The sequence below is a fragment of the Gobius niger genome (assembly GCF_951799975.1).
Source record: "Gobius niger genome assembly, chromosome: 19".
Lineage (NCBI taxonomy): Eukaryota > Metazoa > Chordata > Actinopteri > Gobiiformes > Gobiidae > Gobius > Gobius niger.
In genome coordinates this window covers 22,961,159-22,980,673 of record NC_136870.1, presented here as the reverse complement: position 1 = coordinate 22,980,673, position 19,515 = coordinate 22,961,159, and the positions used below count along the sequence as shown (strand labels likewise).

At 41.1% G+C, this 19,515-nt stretch overlaps 1 protein-coding gene and 1 long non-coding RNA gene across 2 annotated transcripts in view; one reads left to right on the top strand and one right to left on the bottom strand.

Annotated features, from left to right (window-relative positions):
* LOC306978668 overlaps window positions 1-19,515 on the bottom strand; it is a 428,827-nt gene that overhangs the window by 132,787 nt on the left and 276,525 nt on the right. The gene's annotated exons all lie outside the window — the stretch shown is intronic.
* LOC306978658 (zinc finger MIZ domain-containing protein 1-like) overlaps window positions 1-19,515 on the top strand; it is a 69,398-nt gene that overhangs the window by 40,880 nt on the left and 9,003 nt on the right. The window contains exons 5-10 of the mRNA XM_079577314.1: window positions 16,983-17,115; window positions 17,331-17,445; window positions 17,530-17,732; window positions 18,480-18,654; window positions 18,804-19,076; window positions 19,323-19,496. Coding sequence (XP_079433440.1) covers window positions 16,983-17,115; window positions 17,331-17,445; window positions 17,530-17,732; window positions 18,480-18,654; window positions 18,804-19,076; window positions 19,323-19,496 — 1,073 coding nt within the window. The remainder of the gene's footprint in view (window positions 1-16,982; window positions 17,116-17,330; window positions 17,446-17,529; window positions 17,733-18,479; window positions 18,655-18,803; window positions 19,077-19,322; window positions 19,497-19,515) is intronic.

Sequence of the window (19,515 nt, the reverse complement as noted above, 5' to 3'; positions counted from 1 at the left end):
ATCTAAACAAGTGCATGTGCTTACTCCACAGTTTCCCCGTCCTCTCTCGTTGCCAGCTTGCTTCACCGTGGGGAGCCGCTGTGCACTTCCTCCTTATCCCTCTAATGCCCCTAAACTACAACCACCGGGGATTAAATATGTTTTTATTTCCTATATTTGCCCCAAAACGTCCAACTCAATCCCGCACAACCGCGTTATCTCCACTAACTGAATTAAGCCATCCTCCTGGACGCGAGCCACGCTGTCTAGCACTTAAGCACCACCTTTTTTTTTTTTTTTGAAACTCGAGCCGCTCTCTCCATCTCCCCCCCCCCTCGTCGCTCCCTCCTCCCCGTCCCGTCCTCTCTCCCTTTGCTCTCTTGCTGCTTCGCGTGGTGTCTATCTGTCTTCTCCTTCTGGTTTTACTCGTAGCCCTTCCTATACCGGACAGAGCAAGCAATGGATCACTAAATCAAAAAAGGCAAAAGAGAGGGCGACGCTGGCTGCAAGGTAGGCAAGTTTAAACATCATGGTAAATGGCATTTGTTATCAGGCTTTAGGGATGTGGTGTAGAGATTTTGAGAAGTTTTTTTTGCACCTTTTTCCTAGTTTAGACGTGCTTTCTTCCTCGTCGTGAGGGCTGCAGAGCGGAGCAGCCGGTAGCCGCCAGCAGGAGGCTGTGTGCGATTGGTTTAGCCGGCTAATAGGAGGAAGGCATGAATAATTGACGTAGCATTGTGCATTTGTTTGGTCACTGGACAGGAGAGAGAGGAGAGGAGGAGCGAAATTGGGAAAAGATGTAGGATTTGTGGAAAGTTTGGTTTGGTCAGTGTATTTTTGTTGAGTTAGTTATGAGCAGCCAGTGTTGGGGAGAATTGTATCTGTATCTGTTAACTTCAGGAAGAAATTGTTTGTATCCAAAGTCAATGCAATGTGGACCATAACATTTATTATGTTATATAAATATGTATTGAATTGAATATGGGGTCGGCACATATAAGCTTTATTGCTTCAGCCTACTCTAGTTTGATCATTCATAATTCTATAGTTATGAATCTTGATGCTTTGAAATTGCATTTAGCTACAGAACACTGAATACTCACCTTAAAAAGTATTTAGTAACATATTCCGTTACTTTATCCAATCGGAGTATTGTATTCTGAATGATTAGAATACGTTCACATTGATTTGCAGAATATTCATGCATAAAAGTGGCCAGTATATAGAATACTCAAATTAGGGTAACTGTATTCAGGTACTGTTACTCTTTCATTTGAGGGTATTTAGAATACAGTTACTTTCAGAAAATCAAAGGAATACATAACAGTACTCAATCATTAAATTGCAGTTTCATAATCATTCATAAATTATAAAGAAAAGATCAAAAGAGTCGGGGAAAAGTTTTGCGCCTGGGCTATGGGTGTTTGCAAAGGGTTTTTTCTGCATTCCTAATTAGTGGTGAATAAGTTTTCTTATCAACTTAAAGGGATATTTCAGGATTTTTGACATAGGGCCTCATTTCCTAGTTATCCAGAGTGTTGTTGATTTCTGGAGATATGTTTTTATTATTATTCATGCAGTTCTTTAGTTTAGTGGTGCCAGGCTAGTGCTAGGCTAGTGCATGTCAATGGTAACTAGTAGCCTGCATTAAAATCAGTCTGACCCAAGCACAGTGCACCTGAGGCAAACCACATATAAGTTATAACATTAGACTACCAATATAAATGTCTGTGTTGACTGAATACATTTTTAAATAAACATTTTGCATTTAAAAGAACTTATATTACACAAAGGAGCTTTCTACAAATCAGATATGGTAACGTTTGGAGGACGACCCCATGATTTTGAAGAGGTTTTTAATGCAGGCTACTTGTTACCATAGACATGTGCTAGCCTGGCACTAGCCAAAATATAAATCTCCAGAAATAAACAAAAAAAGAAATGAGGCCCTATGTCAAAAATCCTGAATTATATATATTTTTTATATCATGACAAACATGCTGAAATTTCTCTTGATAAATGAAGCAGCTTAGATTACATTGAAGCGTTTCCTTTACTATTTTGGCCCAAAATCACAAACACAGATAGAAATAGGTCACAAAATAATGTAATCCAGAAAGTTAGGACACAGTATTGTACATTTCATGCAAAATTAAGTTTTTTTTAATGCCTTAAAAGTAGCAAATCTATTAGATATAGCAAAATGGGCATAATAATTGTGCAAAACGGACTGAAAATGTCATCTTTGGACCTTACTTGGCATAAAAGACAAAGACATTTAGATGTATTGCCGACTTGAAACAACTGTGATGCTTTTCAGTGACATTTAAGGCCTTCATTTTGGCACAATTCCTTTAAAGCAGTACTAAGTAACTTGTTTACCTTAATAAATCCTTTTCGTAGTCCCTCTGGGGGTAATACAAGTGTTGATGGGATGATTGGGGGGTCTTTCATCTTCCCCGGTGTCTCTGGCCAGAAAACCACACTTGCAGCTTTCCCTGCTCCGACCCGGAGGCCCCAATACACACTAATGGACTCACGAAGAACAAGCTAACAGGCTAACGGGCAAAGCTAACTGCAGGCTAGCGCCACTTAAACAGTATTTACAGCCAAGTTTAAGTGAGAAAAATGATCTCCATTATGCAAATAGACGGGACGTGGCAGTGCAATGCAACCAAAAGGGGGACAGGGGTGACCTTATAGTAACGCTGCTAATGCAACAACACATCTGTTACATGCCATTTCCTCATACTTGTTTATAAAGGACTTCACCTTACCTCCTACAAACCACAGCGTATTTGGCACAGGCACTGCTCAGCGGAGACACTCGAGGTGAGATGTAGGATTGGCCTCGCGGTTAGAAACAGTTGTCACCTTTCGACACCTGAAAACGATCTGCCCATGGCCTCGGAGAAGGTGAAGTCAGGGCAGGACAGGGCTCTATGACACAAGTACAGTGCACTACAGTCAGTTCACGGCCGTGTAAACTTAATCGCTCCCTGTTTGAGCCACATTGTGTATTAACGCAGGTCGAAATGTGATGAAATGTTCACTTTTGCTATATTCTTTCATTTTATTTTGTGGTAGATTTGGTAACTTTGCATTATTAAACAGTTTGTAAAGCACTGGTAAACAAATCCTTCATTATTTCTCCATGTACTTATCTTTGCTAACCATTGTTTACCATTTATGAGCACCCAAGCAGAGTGTGTTTGTGCTATTTTAGTATAAGAGCTATTTTGGGCTATAAATATATTGAAAGTTGGGAAGAAGACCTACTATGAAAGTGCGACATTTCCCCAGAACAAACATCCTCCCTAAGTTGGACTTTCTGAATTGGGGGCGTCTAATGTCATACATTTATTTTGAGGTCGTTATTGAAAAGTTGTTGGCTTTCAATACCAGCAGAACCTTGTTTGTTTAAATGTTGTTATTGTTTCTATATGCATTTAGTTTGTCTTCGTTTTGCATGTTCCTCTTTTAGGGCCTGTGCAATACCTTCAATACCTGTTTTAGATCTGCTTTATGAAGTAACTTTAACATGATTAAGTACTATTTACCTTAATATTTCTCTTTAAATTGTGCACCCAGTTCACTAAAGTCTACTTGATGATTGTCTCATAACTTTCCTGATCAAATTTTTATATACTGAGCACATATTTTGAGATTTCGTTGAACATTCTGCTGACAATGATGCAAACTTTTCTCATTTTTAATATTAAAAAGCTTACATTTCTATCTAATCTAATGGATGAAAGAGTGAGGTTCACGTACAGCGCTTGTGGGGGATTTGGGGCGGTGGAGTTCCTGTGGTATTCTGACTCTTCCTGGAAAAACAAGTTTAGGTTTCGCCCCCTCTCCCTGGAGCTTATGGGCACCGGGCCACGTTTTATACCAACTGTGTCCGAGCTAATGACAGGAGCGACCGGAGAGAGCGGCAGGGAATAACTCCAGAGCGCACTTAGCAACCGACGGACGCCATGTTGTGAGATTCTCAACGCAAGAGAAGTACCTTTAATGTCCCAAAATAAGTGATATACCAATTCATATGTTCAATGTTTATACTGCAGTTTGTCTCTTTTACTACTGTGTTGGCAGGTTTATACGCTATCAACATCCATGATAATAGCAACCATATCTAGCTGAGCCATGCCATTCTTAATCAATAACAAAGTAAATTTACTTAAAGTACTGTATTTAAGTTTTTAAGGCTCTGTACTTGCCATGAGTAAAGTTTTGTTGAGAACTTTCTAGTATCACTCCACTTTGAAATGTGTTTTGTTCATTTTAAAAGCCTAATAATACACAATCTATGAAGTGTAAGTGGCGCTGTGTGGACGCAAAGTCAAATGCCATTGGCTCACCACAAGGACGTTGTTTTGTCCCCATTGTATTATCGTACAGATGGGGAATTTGTCTGTTTTTGAAGCTGAAAAGTTGTCAAAAACAGTTGTTTAATCTGATCTGTACCTTCTACTTAAGTATTTTCTTCTGCATTTGACTTGTAGTATATCTACTTTTACTCTAATAATGAAACCAAGTGGCACCCCCACTGTTTTTGGATCAAAGTCGGTGCTTTCTATTGAGATGCAAGGCCTTAATTTTGGCCTAGTTTCTTAATAATGTACTGTCTATACCTGTAAGTGGCGCTGTGTGGATGAAAAGTCAAATGCCATTGGCTCACCACAAGGACAATGTTTTGTCCCCGTTGTGTTATCGTACAGAAGGGGAAATTCTCCGCTAATTTCATGTTTTTGAAGCTGAAAAGTTATCAAAAACTCTTACTTAAACTGATCTGTTCCTTCTACTTAAGAATGTTCTTCTGCATTTGACTAGTATTATCTCTGCTTTTACTCAAATGATGAGACCAAGTAGCACCTCCAACGTCTTTGGATCAAATTTGGTGCTTTCTATTGAGATATCAGGCCTTAATTTTGGCCTAGTTTCTTTATAATGCACAATCTATACCTGTAAGTGGCACTGTGTGGACGGAAAGTCAAATGCCATTGGCTCGCCACAAGGACAATGTTTTGTCCCCGTTGTGTTGTCGTACAGAAGGGGAATTTGTCCACAATTTTCACGTTTTTGAAGCTGAGAAGTTATCAAAAACAGTTGTTTAAACTGATCTGTACCTTCTACTTAAGTATTTTCTTCTGCATTTGACACGTAGTATCTCTACTTTTACTCAAATAATGAAACCAAGTAGTACCTCCTCTGTTTTTGGATCAAATTTGGTGCTTTCTATTGACATGCAAGGCCTTAATTTTGGCTCAGTTTCTTTAATTCCTTTACAAAGCCCTGCGGAAAACCCTGTTACATGTGCACTGTGTTGCTCAAACATGGCTGCCGCGCTGTTGCCACGAGATGGTCCGCTCTAGAGGTCTATTCCGTCTCTCCCTGCGTAATGGGCAGAGAGGCAGCAGCTGACGGACACCCACTGACCCACTTACAGCTCGCACACTCGGGGTTAGAGACTTCATTATCCCTCTCTCTCTCCCCTGTGCCACTGCGACCTACTTCAGGCGTTTTCTGACAGAGTCTTGGCAGTTTATCACCCCCTCCACCCCCTTCTCCCTGTCTCCCCTCGCACTGACAATGGATTTACCGGACTGGAGTGTGTTCAGATACTCACATATTAACTACAGGGAGGCAATAAGGCTGGAACTGCTGTTTTAAATGAGCAAAACAATAGCACATTTCCCTGTTTCTCCTGTAGTTTAAAGCTCTACTAACATGTTTAGATACGCCTGCGATTCTTGGATCAGCTTAGCATCTCATGTTTCCATGTCGAATCAGCAATTTGACTTGATACGAGACGCGAGGTTTCACGCCAGGGATAGTAATCTCCATCCGTGCCAGGTCCAGCTCACAAAAGGGCAGATTCATTCACCAGAAGCTGAACTCTCCCCTTCTCTGCCTCCCACTGCTGCCCCCTATTGTGGACATGTACATTTGATGTTGCCCTGTACATGATTTTGTGCACATGGGTTCTCTGTATGAGCCAGAATAGACAGTAAAGCTATAGCTCATAGGGAAAGGTTGTTCGCCTACTTTTTGTATTGTTGTTGTAATTGGAAATATTTACCATACAGGCTTTCACTCTTGTTGTAGTGCCCTTGGGTAAGACACTTCACCCACTCGAAGGTAGACTAAATAGAACAAGAAACCAGGGAAGAAAATTATATAGCGACTTCTGTTTACAAAGCTTTGAGACATTGCTATTACGCGTTTTCCTTTTCTCTTAGTTGAAGGACAGATATGAATATGAAAATTAACTTGGCTTTATTCATGCAGTAAGCCATTTTTTGTTCCACTGGACATGTTAGTCAATTGTGCCATTCCAAGACATCATATTGTTACTTCTTGTGTTTTCCTGTATACAAATTAGGCCAAATACTGTTTCCTTCCATCACTTACTCTGAAACTGGCATGTTGAGTCCGTTCATTGCTCATTTTGTTCGTCTTTTGCCAGTGAAGATTTTGTTAATCCGCAGAGCCTTGTGAGGGATTTCGTCAGCTTTTTTTTTTTCTTAAAAAGTGCCATGGACGGTTCCCAACAGCGCCAGCCGACACAGCACTAAATCTGCCACGACTGTTTATTCTAGTAGCTCTGAATGAATGAAAGGTCCTGATGTGCTTGAAATACTACTTTATATTTGTCTTTTGAGCGTTGAAAAGTAATAAGTGGGATAGTTTATATCCATCCTACAGAGAGGGCACTGGTCTGGGCACTGGGCACATCTGCTCTCTGTGTAATTAGTGTCATTGAGGACCAGGGCTAATGCTGTTAATTGCATCCTGAAACAGTATGGCCTCTATAAGCTGCTTCTGCCTATATGGCGCAATAATCTCCATTGGTTAAGAAGATGAGTCAAGGTCGAGCGTCAACCTTACAATATTTAACGGGCCGTGTTCACGACTGACGGGATTTACAGTGGGATTCATTTCAATCTGTCATGTGCCACTATAGGTTGCGTTCACATGACATCACAACATTGTTAACAGTCTATAGTGCAAAATTGAGTTGGTGCAGCTGAGGATTCTATTGTGGTTTCTATGGTAACCGTCAAAATGCTGAATTTGCGACATGGTGTACGGTTAACCTCTTAATCTCAGCCTGAACCAAGCACAACAACAACAGAAAAGCTTCAAAATAGTGACGAAAATGAGGATGAGAAAGAGATAAAAAAAAGGAACAAAAAGAGCCAAAAAAAATGACAAAAACCTGACAAAAAAATTAAAAATGTGACAAAAAATTACAAAAAATGTGACAAAAATATGCCAAAAAATTACAAAAAATGTGACAAAAAAATTACAAAAATGTGACAAAAAAATTACAAAAATGTGACAAAAAATTACAAAAATGTGACAAAAAAATTACTAAAATATGACCAAAAATTATGAAAATATGACAAAAAAAATTACAAAAATGTGACAAAAAAATTACTAAAATAGGACAAAAAAATACAAAAATGTGACAAAAAATGTGACAAAAAATGTGACAAAAATATGACAAAAAATTACAAAAAATGTGACAAAAAAACGACAAAAATGTGACAAAAAAATTACAAAAATGTGACAAAAAATTACTAAAATGTGACAAAAAAATTACTAAAATATGACCAAAAATTACGAAAATATGACCAAAAAAATTACAAAAATGTGACAAAAAAAATTACAAAAATAGGACAAAAAAATACAAAAATATGACAAAAAATTACAAAAAATGTGACAAAAAAATGACAAAAATGTGACAAAAAAATGTGACAAAAAATTACAAAAATGTGACAAAAAAATTACTAAAATATGACCAAAAATTACGAAAATATGACAAAAAAAATTACAAAAATGTGACAAAAAAAATTACAAAAATAGGACAAAAAAATACAAAAATGTGACAAAAAAAATACTAAAACATAACAAAAAATTACAAAAAAATGTGAAAAAATAACAATAATGTGACAAAAAAATTACAAAAACATGACAAAAAAGTGACAAAAAGCACTGGCCTATTGACTGAAGCTTTTAGATGTGGGTATAGCAGAACTGGAGAAAAATGCACTTGGTTCAGGCTCGGGGGTAAGAGGTTAATATCCCTGTAAAGGCTGGAACTATCCACATGGAACAAAAACTGTCACAAAGTTCAACATCTTCTCTCTCAGCACACATTAACTAAGGTAAAAATTAGGTTTCTAAATGATGTGCTTGATGTTCAGATAAAAGGACTTTCAGCCAGAAGATGAATGTATTTATTGTATGCGTCGCCTAATCATAATCTTTAACTATACAAATTCAAATGTACAGTTCAACCAGAAGAACATCCCGCAGACGCCTTCTCTGCAGGCGGTCCGTATAGGCACTTGATACAAAAAAACGTAATCCAATATGTCCCCCTCCAAAAAAGGGATTTTTCTAACTCAGACGTACATTTTATGGTGCGTTTTCCCCCGTGCAATCGGCTTATGGTAACCGCATGAGAGAATTAAACTCCGCGGGGGGTCAGACCGTATAGATCGCTGCGGTTTTGTGGCTGTGAATGCCGTGGCCCAGTTTTAATGAAGAGATTTGAAGCACGAGATTATCTGTATAAAACCGGGCTGTTAGTGGTGTTCCGCTGCAGACGTGAGGAAGAAATTACGCACTGTAAAAATGTATATGTGTTTTCAGTCCCTCGCTTTTCACAAACGTATAGCTAGGGGGAAAAAAGTTACATAATGCTGCTTTAACCTCTTGCTTCGTCTTGACGGGTTTTAGCCAAATATGTGTTTTTGTTTTTTTTTCACGTTTTTGTCTTAATATAGAAGGCGCAGTTACCCGTAAGACCTGAGGTGGCTGTAGGGAGCATTAAATGTCCAACTTGCATCTAGCCTCTTTAAGGAAGAAATGACATAAATTCACTTGAATTAAGACATTAAATATAAAGTTTGAAAGTGTTTCTAGTTTGAATAGATTTGGTCTGGTCTTCTTGTCGCCAATGGAATCTTGATCTTAAAGGGACTATACGGAGTTTAAAAATGTTTAAACTAAGTATTTGCCTCCCCTACATGTTCCAGCCATGTCCTAATGTGTAGAATGAGCCCAGATCTGTTCACCACAACTGCCTCTAAAATCCTGCACTGTCATTCAAAAAGGTGTTAATTCGTGTCCGAAGTGCCGTCATGCACGAGCTTAATATAGAAGCTGCAGTTACACAAAAGACCTGAGGTGGCAGTAGTGAGTATAAAATGGCTAACTTGCATCTAGCCCCTTTAAGATAGCATAATTTCTCAGATTTCAAGTGGATTTCATGCTTGTTCCTTTGGCATTATCATTGTCTTATCTTAGAACTGACTCAAATTTAACGTAAAGAACCTTTATTATCCAAGTCATTTATCTCACTTAAGATGGTAATTTGTCCATGCTTTTTCACGCCCAGGTCAGAATGGTTCTAATCAAGTTCAATTTTGCCTCATTTTGGTCCAGATATTAAGTCTTGCTATTGGGTCATAGTTGTGTCGATACAAACTCCTGACCGCCCATGTCATGACACAATACATTTGCTATTGCTTGACAAAGGGTTATTGTCTTGTCTGATTGGTTTATTGCCATGAAAACAGCCCTAATTTTACAATACTTGAAACCCAATGCAATGTTTCCAGGTTGTTTTGTGCATGATTTGGTGCAACTTTCTCATTTTATCCAAGGATTTAAATCCCTCTTCAAGTCTTTTTAGTCTGTTTGCTACTTGTTGTCTTCGCCTCATGCGCTGATGCCGGTCCAGTCCCGTCCCATCCCCCTCAAAAAAGCCCTCACCACCGGATGGGCGCGGGCGACAGTGCAGCCGTGTGACCAGCAGGGGGCCGTACTTAAGCCGGGACGGCACTAAAAAGGGACATAAAACCATCGCCAGCCTGTCTGCCCGAGAGAGAGGCTCCCAGACTCAAAGCATTCATTCACAACATGCTTCAGAGGCCAACGGTGAACAAGGAGGGAATAAAGAGAGAGACGCACGAAGAGGCAGACGGGGCAATGGCGGCTTAGAATATAACACATTAAAACACCTTGTTCACCTGGAAGTCGATGGATGTGTTTTGAACTTTAAGTACAAGTAACAAGGTGCATCCTCTTCTAGTTCCTCAAGGCAAGGAGGACTCTTGTATTGTCAATATTAGCCTAGTTATTAGGATAATCACTCGTCTATATAAAATACAGAGACATGGAAAAGGATTATGTGGTTCAACGGCCCAAATTTGTACATATAATGGGCAATGCTAACCATTATTCTAACCTTAGCTTCATGCTACATGCTAACGGCTAGCTTCGAGTGCCAGTTATTCACTTGTAGAAGACAGTCCGGCAATCACGGAAATGCCTTTAGCTATCTGAGCCTGTTCCTACAAATATGCACATTTTGTTCAATAATAGGGAAGTCAGGTGCAATACTAACATATGGGGAAGTTCTGTGGTGTCTTTATCATTAACATATTATAAGATGAAGTTTAGTGGCTAGTGGATGTGTATGCCACCCCACATAAAAAAAAGCTTAACTGAATTTAAGCTCAGTAGAGACTTTTAGACGCTAATCTCAAAAGGTCTGTACATTCATTAGTGATTTCTAACTAGGCTTTGAACTCATGCTAAATGAGGTTGATTGGTTGATAACAGCTGAAAACACCAGGAGTGTTCATAATTCGCGATGTTTGGCTAGTGCTAACGGCTATAGGAAAATACATTGATCAAGCTAATTGACTCTGAAAAGTCTCCCGGACTAGCTGACTTGCTAACTGTCTGCAAACGTTAGGCTTTAACGCCTTGTCCTTTTTATTTCTATGTCCTTATATTTGAAGAGTTAAGTGATGCTAGGCTAGTGCTAGGCTAGTGCATGTCTATGGTAGCTAGTAGCCTGCATTAAAACAGTCTGACCCAAGCACAGTGCAGCTGAGGCAAATCACTTATAACACCAGACTACCCATATAAATGTCTGTGTTGACTGAATATTTTTCGAAATATTACCATTTTGCAACTTATATTTGAGCAGCGTCAACTTCCTGGTTGTAAGCTACGCAGCGGCGGAGTGATCTGCTCGGTTACTGGATCTACAGTAGTTTGTTTACCTGCGGCCGGCATTACGACACGTGGAATCCACAAAGGAGCTTTCTACGAATCAGATATGGCAACATTTGGAGGACGAGCCCATGATTTTGAAGAGGTTTTTAATGCAGGCTACTAGTTTCCATAGACATGCACTAGCCTAGCACTAGCCTAGCGCCGCTAACCTCTTCAAATATAAGGACTACATGCATTAAAAAACAAAAATATCTCCAGAAATCAGCAACACTCTGGATAACTAGGAAATGAGGCCCTATGTCAAAAATCCTGAAATATCCCTTTAAGTACAGAGGATTTTGAATAAGCTGTTTTAGCTCAACAAAGCATTATCAAACCAGGAAAGCGCAAGATAGTGATGAAGACGTGAAATCTGAAATGTAACATAACAAATGCAAAATGTCGCCTAAAAAGGAACCTCCAAGGCACCTCCGTACATTTATCTGGGTTTGATTAACAACACGAGGTCCTCGATGCGGTGCCAAAGCGTCGGACCACAGCGCTAAACGCCTGCCCTGTGCCGTCCCGGGCTCTGACCTAATCATCTCCGTTTTCTCAGTCCCAAGCTGGTTAAAAATCCGTGAGTGATGGCTCGGTCGCTTCTGTTCCATTATCTGATTGGCAGCGGCGGATAATTTGTGGCATCTGGGCACAAAGATGAGGAGACGCAGCCAGCCAGTCATCAGATAGAGGGGTAATTTACGACCCAGCTGCTTAGGAGGATATTGATGCGTGTTGTACCTCAATATCCATCTTGATAGATTTTAGAAACAATGAGTTTACAGTAACGAGTAAATGACGTTTCTGATGGATTCGTTTGCTTGTGCAGATGACAATAACACTGCTGTTTTCGAGTTGCATTAAAAGTAATGTTCGTATGAAGTATTTTGTCATGACCGGACTTTATTTATCATCCTTCATAAATGAAAACGGGGGAAAAATGGCAACAACAACAACAAAAAGTACCCTCATTAATTCACTCTGTGCCAAAAGACTTTCATTTAGTCGCCAAGGGAGATGCGGAGTCCGTAGGTTTTAATTAACTTTGTCCCAACAGGAGGCGATGGCCCATTCAGACGCAAACACACAGACAGGAGGCAGTTTGAATAGAGTTCCCAAAGAAACCACCGCCACTGATGCCTTTTCAATCCCCAAACTCTACGTTTTTTTGCTGCCACAAGCGCAAATAATGTCTCAAGATTTGTGGACAATCCATTAAATAGAAGAAAGAGGGGAAATTAGACACAACGGCAACTTTTAAGCCCCAAAAGTGTGGATAACGTCAGCCAAAACTACCATTGAATATGTTTTAGACCATATTTTTTGTACTTGGAATGGACTTGTGCTGTGAAAATAGAAGAGCAATTCAGTATTTTCCATGAAATTAAGATTTAATGACAGCTGGAATCCAATTCTAGTCGTTTAAAAGACATTTAAAGCAGTTCTACGTAACTTGTTTACCTTAATAAATCCTTTCCGTAGTCCCTCGGGGAGTAATACAAGTGTTAATGGGATGATTTGGGGGGGTCTTTCACCTCACCCTGGTGTCTCTGGCCAGAAAACCACACTTGTAACTTTCCCTGCTCTGGGTTGGAGGCCCTAATACACACTAATGGAATCACGAAGAAGAAGCTAACAGGCTAATGGGCAAAGCTAGCTGCGGGCTAGAGCCACTTAAACAGTATTTACAGCCAGGTTTAAGTGAAAAAAAATATCTCCATTGTGTAATTGGATGTACAATATCCCTCTCTCCCTTTGTCTTTTCTGTCAGCGTAGTATTTACTCTCACGGACAATTAATGAGTAAAAAAAAACGTAACATGCTATGACACCTGCAGTGACGCTAATGGCCTCTTGGGGCATGAGTTACTTAGTACGGCTTTAAGACTTTGATTTTTGCACAATTAATAACTAAAAATAGATGAAACAACGACTGGGGAAAAATGTGCTGCAAACATCTTAGTTTAAAGGGCAGAAAATAACTCAAACACACACAAACACACACACACACAGAATCTTGCACTTATATCTTAGTGAGGACACTCATAGACATAATGTATAACCCTGACCCTACCCCTAACCTGAATCCTAACCCTAAAACCACATCTTGAACCTCAAACAGTCCTTTAAGTAAGTGAGGACCACCCATGTCCTCACTTTACAAAAATGTCCTCACTCTGTTTGTTAAAAACTCAAACTGGTCCTCACAAGTACAAGAACACACACACACACAAACAAACAACACACACATGTTCTTCTTCTTGTCTTCTTATCTTAATTTTTCCCAGTTTTTCCCCCATTTTCCAACCATTTCTTGTCCAATTGTTGCACTCACTCATATCAATCATTTTCTGACATTGGAGATAAACTCATTAATGTAAACTTGCATATCCTCCAAACAGCAATTTCGACATGATCTTGTAGACGCTACACTGCCCACCTCTGTATGAAACCATGAGTCGTTACTATACCCTGTGTCATGTCCGCCCATAGACACAGTCGTTAATGATGGAGTCTTTCGGTCCCACCCCTGCGTGTCTGAGCGGTGAAACCCTGTACGAAGCGGAGCGCCGCCATTGGCCGCGTCGCTGAACTCCTGTCAGGGAAGCGCCGCGTGTCATTTATCATGTCTCTCCCTGGGCGTTATCCGACTGACCACCGGCAGCTGAGTACATCGCATTAGGCCAGATCCAGCGGAGGAAAAGCCAAGTGGGACCGACTGGACCGCACTGTTCTCCTCGCGGAAGATACAAAAAGCTTCGAGGCACGCTGTTGCTTCGTAAACAGTCGTGGAAAGCGTTTTTTCTTGTTTATTCCCACAGTTTATATGAGGCACAAAAGCACAGGCCGCCGATGTTGTCTGGTGTCTGACATGTTTATCCGGGTAATGGCTTCACGTCCGCTCACGTCACTCTTTTGGGGGTCGCAGATCTTTACAAAAAAACTTGAGGTGTGTGGTCTCGCATCCTGGCTCGCACTTGTCAGAATCGTTTAGCCTTTGGCTTCATACGAGTGAGAGCTTATTAACTGCGGGGAAAATGTCCTTCTTTCAATAGCACTTGTCTGTTTTTGCTCAAATTTGCTGATTGTGTTCAACATGTTGAGGACAAACCTAATCTAAAATGTTCTAACTCTATGAAAGTCTTTGGGGAGCCACTTAGAATTTAATTATAGCTCAAAGGTGGAAAAGTAATGATGTGTCATTCACTCACTGGCTTCATTGTTATTCGGACACAGCTTATATAGGATGAACATGAGCATCATGCAACACAACTGAACTATGGACACAACTGATGAAGGATCTTTAAAAAGTACTCTTTTGACATGTTGTATACTGTGATCACATGACTGTACATGGAATATATGGGGGAATTATTATCCATAAAAAGGAGAATCACATTTTCATGCACTCTGTATAATGTCTATACAACCTGTTGTTCTTAAAGAGACTAGATGCAAGTTGATCATTTTATACTCACTACTGCCACCTCAGGTCTTATGTGTAACTGCAGCGTGCATGACAGCACTTCAGACCCGAAGTAACACCTCTTTGAGTGGTAAACAGGTCTGAGCTCATTCTACACATTAGGACATGCTGGAACATGTAGGGGAGGAGAATACTTAATTTTACTTACTTTTAACATTTTTAAACTCTGTATAGTTCCTCTGTATAGACACCAAAACACTCGATGTTCCATTGTCAAGAAGAAAGTTTAAATCTGTCTCCGTGGCTTTTTTGGTATTTTTCGTTTTTGTTTTAAGAAGCCTCATGTTATTGGAGCATCTTTAAAGGGGCTAGATGCAAGTTTGCCATTTTATACTCACTACTGCCACCTCAGGTCATACGTGTAACTGCAGCTTCTATATTAAGCTCGTGGATGACGGCACTTCGGACCCAAATTAACACCTTTTTAAGTGACAGTGCAGGATTTTAGAGGCAGTTGTGGTGAACAGGTCTGGGCTCATTCTACACATTGGGACATGGCTGGAGCATGTAGGAGGAGGAAAATTATTATTTTTAACATTTTTAAACTCTGTATAGTCCCTTTAAGGAGCAATGGCCTCTAAAAAGGAAAAAGTTGCAATACAGAAGTGTCCGTTTGTGCCTCTCACATATCTAAAACACCTAATATTAGATAAAACAAAACTGTACTTAAAGCTGTTTCTTGCAAATGTTGTATTAGGCTCTGCTATAAAACATTTTTGGGCTTTCTCTGTGTAAATAAAGATAAATCAGATTATAAATGCCACACTGGCTAAGCGCCTGACTCCAGTGGGATGCCGACTGCCGACCCTCTGGTTACATGGCGACCGCTCTGCCGCTCAGACAAACCAGTTTCATCCAGCCTTCGCTCCGATGCTCCATTGAGATCAATAGGAGCGCGAGACAGTGGAGTGGCACCATCTGTACACACCGTCTTTTGTATTCAGCGCTCGTCTTTGCCCAGAGCCTCGGAGAGAGACGGCAGTGTTGTTTGTGCAGCTTCAGATCGCGTTTTGTCTCCAGAAAAGCTCTCAAGAACGAGGGATCGGGCCATGTTTATTCAGCACTTTGGCTTCTTCTGTGTCGTCGACTCACAGTATTGTCTCTTCAAGCCGGTGTTGTAAAGAAACCGGGGGGAATGTGCAGGAGTGATGATGTTAGGGAGGAAGTTTTGGTTTTGTCCTGGATTAGTCTTGTGTTTTTTTTTGGTTTGCAGTGATCAACAGCAATGGAAAGGTGGTAAAGGAAGGGCTTGAGTGAACTCTAGTGGTCAAAAGCTGACATAGCAACAGCAATTTCTCCAAATTCTTTTATTTATTTTTTCAAGTTCTTCAAATTGTATTCCATATTTTTTCCCCAATTTTTCACATTTATTCCCAATTTCTTAAAAATGTTCCCCCATTTCTTGCCATTGGAGTTGTCATAGATTTATATAACTCGATATTATAGATTTGCATATCTTCCAAATAGAAATTTTGATATTATTTTGTAGACCAGCGGTTCCCAATGTGGGGGTCGGGACCCCTCAGCAGGTCGCGAGGCCTTGGGTGGGGGTCCCCAGATGATTTCAAGATGAAATACAAAGAAAAATGCTTATGTTTTTTAGTATATTTTTGAGTGTAAAGCAGCAGATACTTTGTGAAATCCGTTAAAATATTCCAAATAAATTGTTGCTGTAAAATCATATTAACGAAAAAAGAGAATCCCTAAAGTAGCACAATAATAATTCATTATATTTGTATATATATATATATATATTTTTTTGGTATACTTTATTGTCCCCGTAGGGAAATGTGTCCTCTGCATTTAACCCATCCTTCGATGCCCCTGAGGCAACGTGTTAGGAGAAGTGGTCGAGGGCAGTGCCCGGGGACCCATCTCCATGATGTGGAGCCAGGCTGATGGTCAGAATCCCCTGGCTGGAGGATTCACCTATTGCACATGTTTTTAGTGGTAGGGGAAAGCAGAGTACCTGGAGGAAACCTACACCTACAAGGAGTAGACTTTTTTACATGTCAATTATTGGGATTCTCCCTAAAAACAGTTTGGGAACCCATGTAGACAATATATTGCCCACTTCTAGCCATGACCTGGATGCAGTACACTTTTTGGCCACTAACTTCAAATTGGGGGCGCTGTTTCACTCCTTTTGCAAAGTTAAGGAATCACTGTTGTGGTGTCTTGGTGTTTATCAATCACAGAGCATTGGAGCATCAACTTTTATTGTATAGGTTGTTGACATCAACAAAGGTCATGTTACACCCCTGCTTCATCTGTTAATATTTTTGGCAATGTACGGTGACCAAACAACAATATTTCACAGTTACATACTGCACATTCGACGCCCAAGTATAAGCTTTGAGTCTGTCCTGTTTTTATGGTTAGTTGTCAGTCAAATCTAAACTTCTGCTCCTCTTCTTCTCTCTTTGTCGCAGCTCTCCTGTCGTCCTGGTGTGAGGAGCTGGGACGCCTGCTGCTCCTGCGTCACCAGAAGAGCCGTCAGAACGAGCCCCAGAAAGTGCCCATGCAGCCCCCCATGAGCGCCATGAAGCCGGGCCTGTCCCACGGGTGAGGTCCTCCATTATACTGCAGAGAACAATAGGACATCATGTCGGCCTCCCACTTTAGAAATACCACTAAAGGTTCCATAAGTTTGGCTGCAGATAGTCAGTAAGAGCTTTTATTGTGAAGGCGAAACAGTCGTCTTTCACCATCCTTCGGTAAACATTGTGTGTAAACATTTGCTCATGTTCTTTTCTCACATTTCCATCTGTCTCTCTCAGCGATGGGCAGTTCCCGTACGACTCGGGGCCGTGGCAGCAGAACAGTTCGCAGCCTCCCGGGGCGCTCTCTGTGGTCACTACGGTGTGGGGCGTCACCAACACCTCCCAGAGCCAGGTACTTGCTCACAAAGGCAGATAATAAAGTCACAGTTGTTTGTTTGTTGTTGTTTTTTCACTGGTGTGCGTCCCGCTCCTTCAGGTGCTGGGGAACCACATGGCCAACCCCTCCAGCCTGCCCCCCGGCGCACCCCTGGGCCCTGGGATGTCCGGGAACGGCCACGGGATGAACTCCCCTCAGTTTTCGGGGCCGCAGCAGTTCAGCAAGGGCTCCGGTCAGGGCTACATGCAGCAGGGCATGTACGGGCGGCCCAACTATAGCGGGGGAGGCGGCTTCAACGGGAGGTGAGGGGAGAAAATCTGTACACTTATAGGGAGACACTCCAGGTGATGCTTTTTCTTTTCTTTTCCTTCTAATTTCATGTTTGGGGCCAGTTTGCTGTTTATACTTAAAACAACCTGGAAACAAATAAATAACTCACATTGCTGCTGCATCTTCATAAGTAGCACCTCCAGTATTAACCTCCAACATTTTGTTACGTAGGCTACTGTGAAGATGGATATTTCATTGTTTAGCTTAATTCTAATTTTTTAAATTAATAGCAAGCAAGTGGGGGTCGATGTGGGAGTGTCCAGAGGATTTTAAGACAACATTTTTACATTTTTTTTTTTAGTGCAATTAAAGCAGATTTTTTTTAGTGCAATTAATGCAGATTTTTTTTTTTGTGCAATTAAAGTTGATTTTTAGTGCAATTAAAGCTGATTTTTTTGTGTGCAATTAAAGCAGTTTTTTTTTAGTGCAATTAAAGCAGATTTTTTTTAGTGCAATTAAAGCAGATTTATTCCCTGTTCAAACAGTGACCTTTTTTATTTAGATTCTACTTCTATTGTCTCTTTAGGTTAAGACAATGCAACAAGGTCTGTTTTTGTTGTGTTTATCTAAAGCAAAAGTTTCAAATGGATATCTCTAAATCATAGTTTTCCCTCTTCACCTGCAGCGTCTCGCCTTAAAGTTAAGGATTAATATCAACTAAATCAAAGTAAACTTCATCATGCCAAATACTACATGGTCCTTTTATGTCCCTCTCACAGTTACCCCGGCGGTCCTGCCCCCGGCCCCCCGTCTCTGAGTCACCCTCAGCCGGCCGCCGCCGCTGCTGCTGCCGCTGTCGCCGCCGCTGCTGCCACGGCGACCGCCACCGCCACGGCAACAGTCGCCGCGCTGCAAGAGACGCAGAACAAGGAGCTCAGTCATCAGTACGGACCGGTATGAACACAACATTTTAAAATAATAAATTAAATCATGTGTATAGTATATCTAAACCAGAATATCACCTAACTTAAATACATTTCCAAAGCATGAATGAATGATGTGTCTAATTAAGAGGTAAATTATTCATTTTTTTATCCTCCCAGATGAGCTCGTCGTTCCAGATGGGCCCGAACCAGGGGTACAACAGTCAGTTCATGCCCCAGGGCGGCCCCCGAGGACCCCCCTCTCTCCCCGGGAACATGCCGGGCTCTGGGATGAACCCCAACATGAGCGGGCCCCCTCCCATGGGCATGAACCAGCCCAGGGGCCAGGGCATGGGGCCCTTCGGAGGACAGAGGATGCCCCAGCAAAACTACCCCCCCACCAGGCCGCAGGGCGTGGGCATGCAGGGGATGAAGAGGCCGTATCCTGGAGAGGTAACTAATTCATCAACAAAATAAAACTATAAGTTTAAACCTGGCTGTATCCATTATTTATATTTGACTGTCTAAAATGTGTCTTTTTTTTTACGCATAAATTGCCTTTAAATAATATGAACACATGAAACAATACACTTTATCCCATTTTCATATCTTCAAATATTTTCCTTCCCCCCTATTCTACTGTATGATTCACCTCACAGTAAAATGACTTAACAGGAAACATTTCTCGTGTGTCCTCAGCCAAACTACGGAGGTCAACAGTACGGACCAAACGGCCAGTTTCCAAACCAGCAGAACCAGTACAGCTCCTCCAGGCCCCTGCCCTCTCCCAACTACCCCCCACAGAGGCTCCCGGGGCAGCCCATGCAGGGCCAGTACCCCCCTCCCAACGCCGGCATGGGACAGTACTTCAAGGTAAGCAGGACAGATGAAA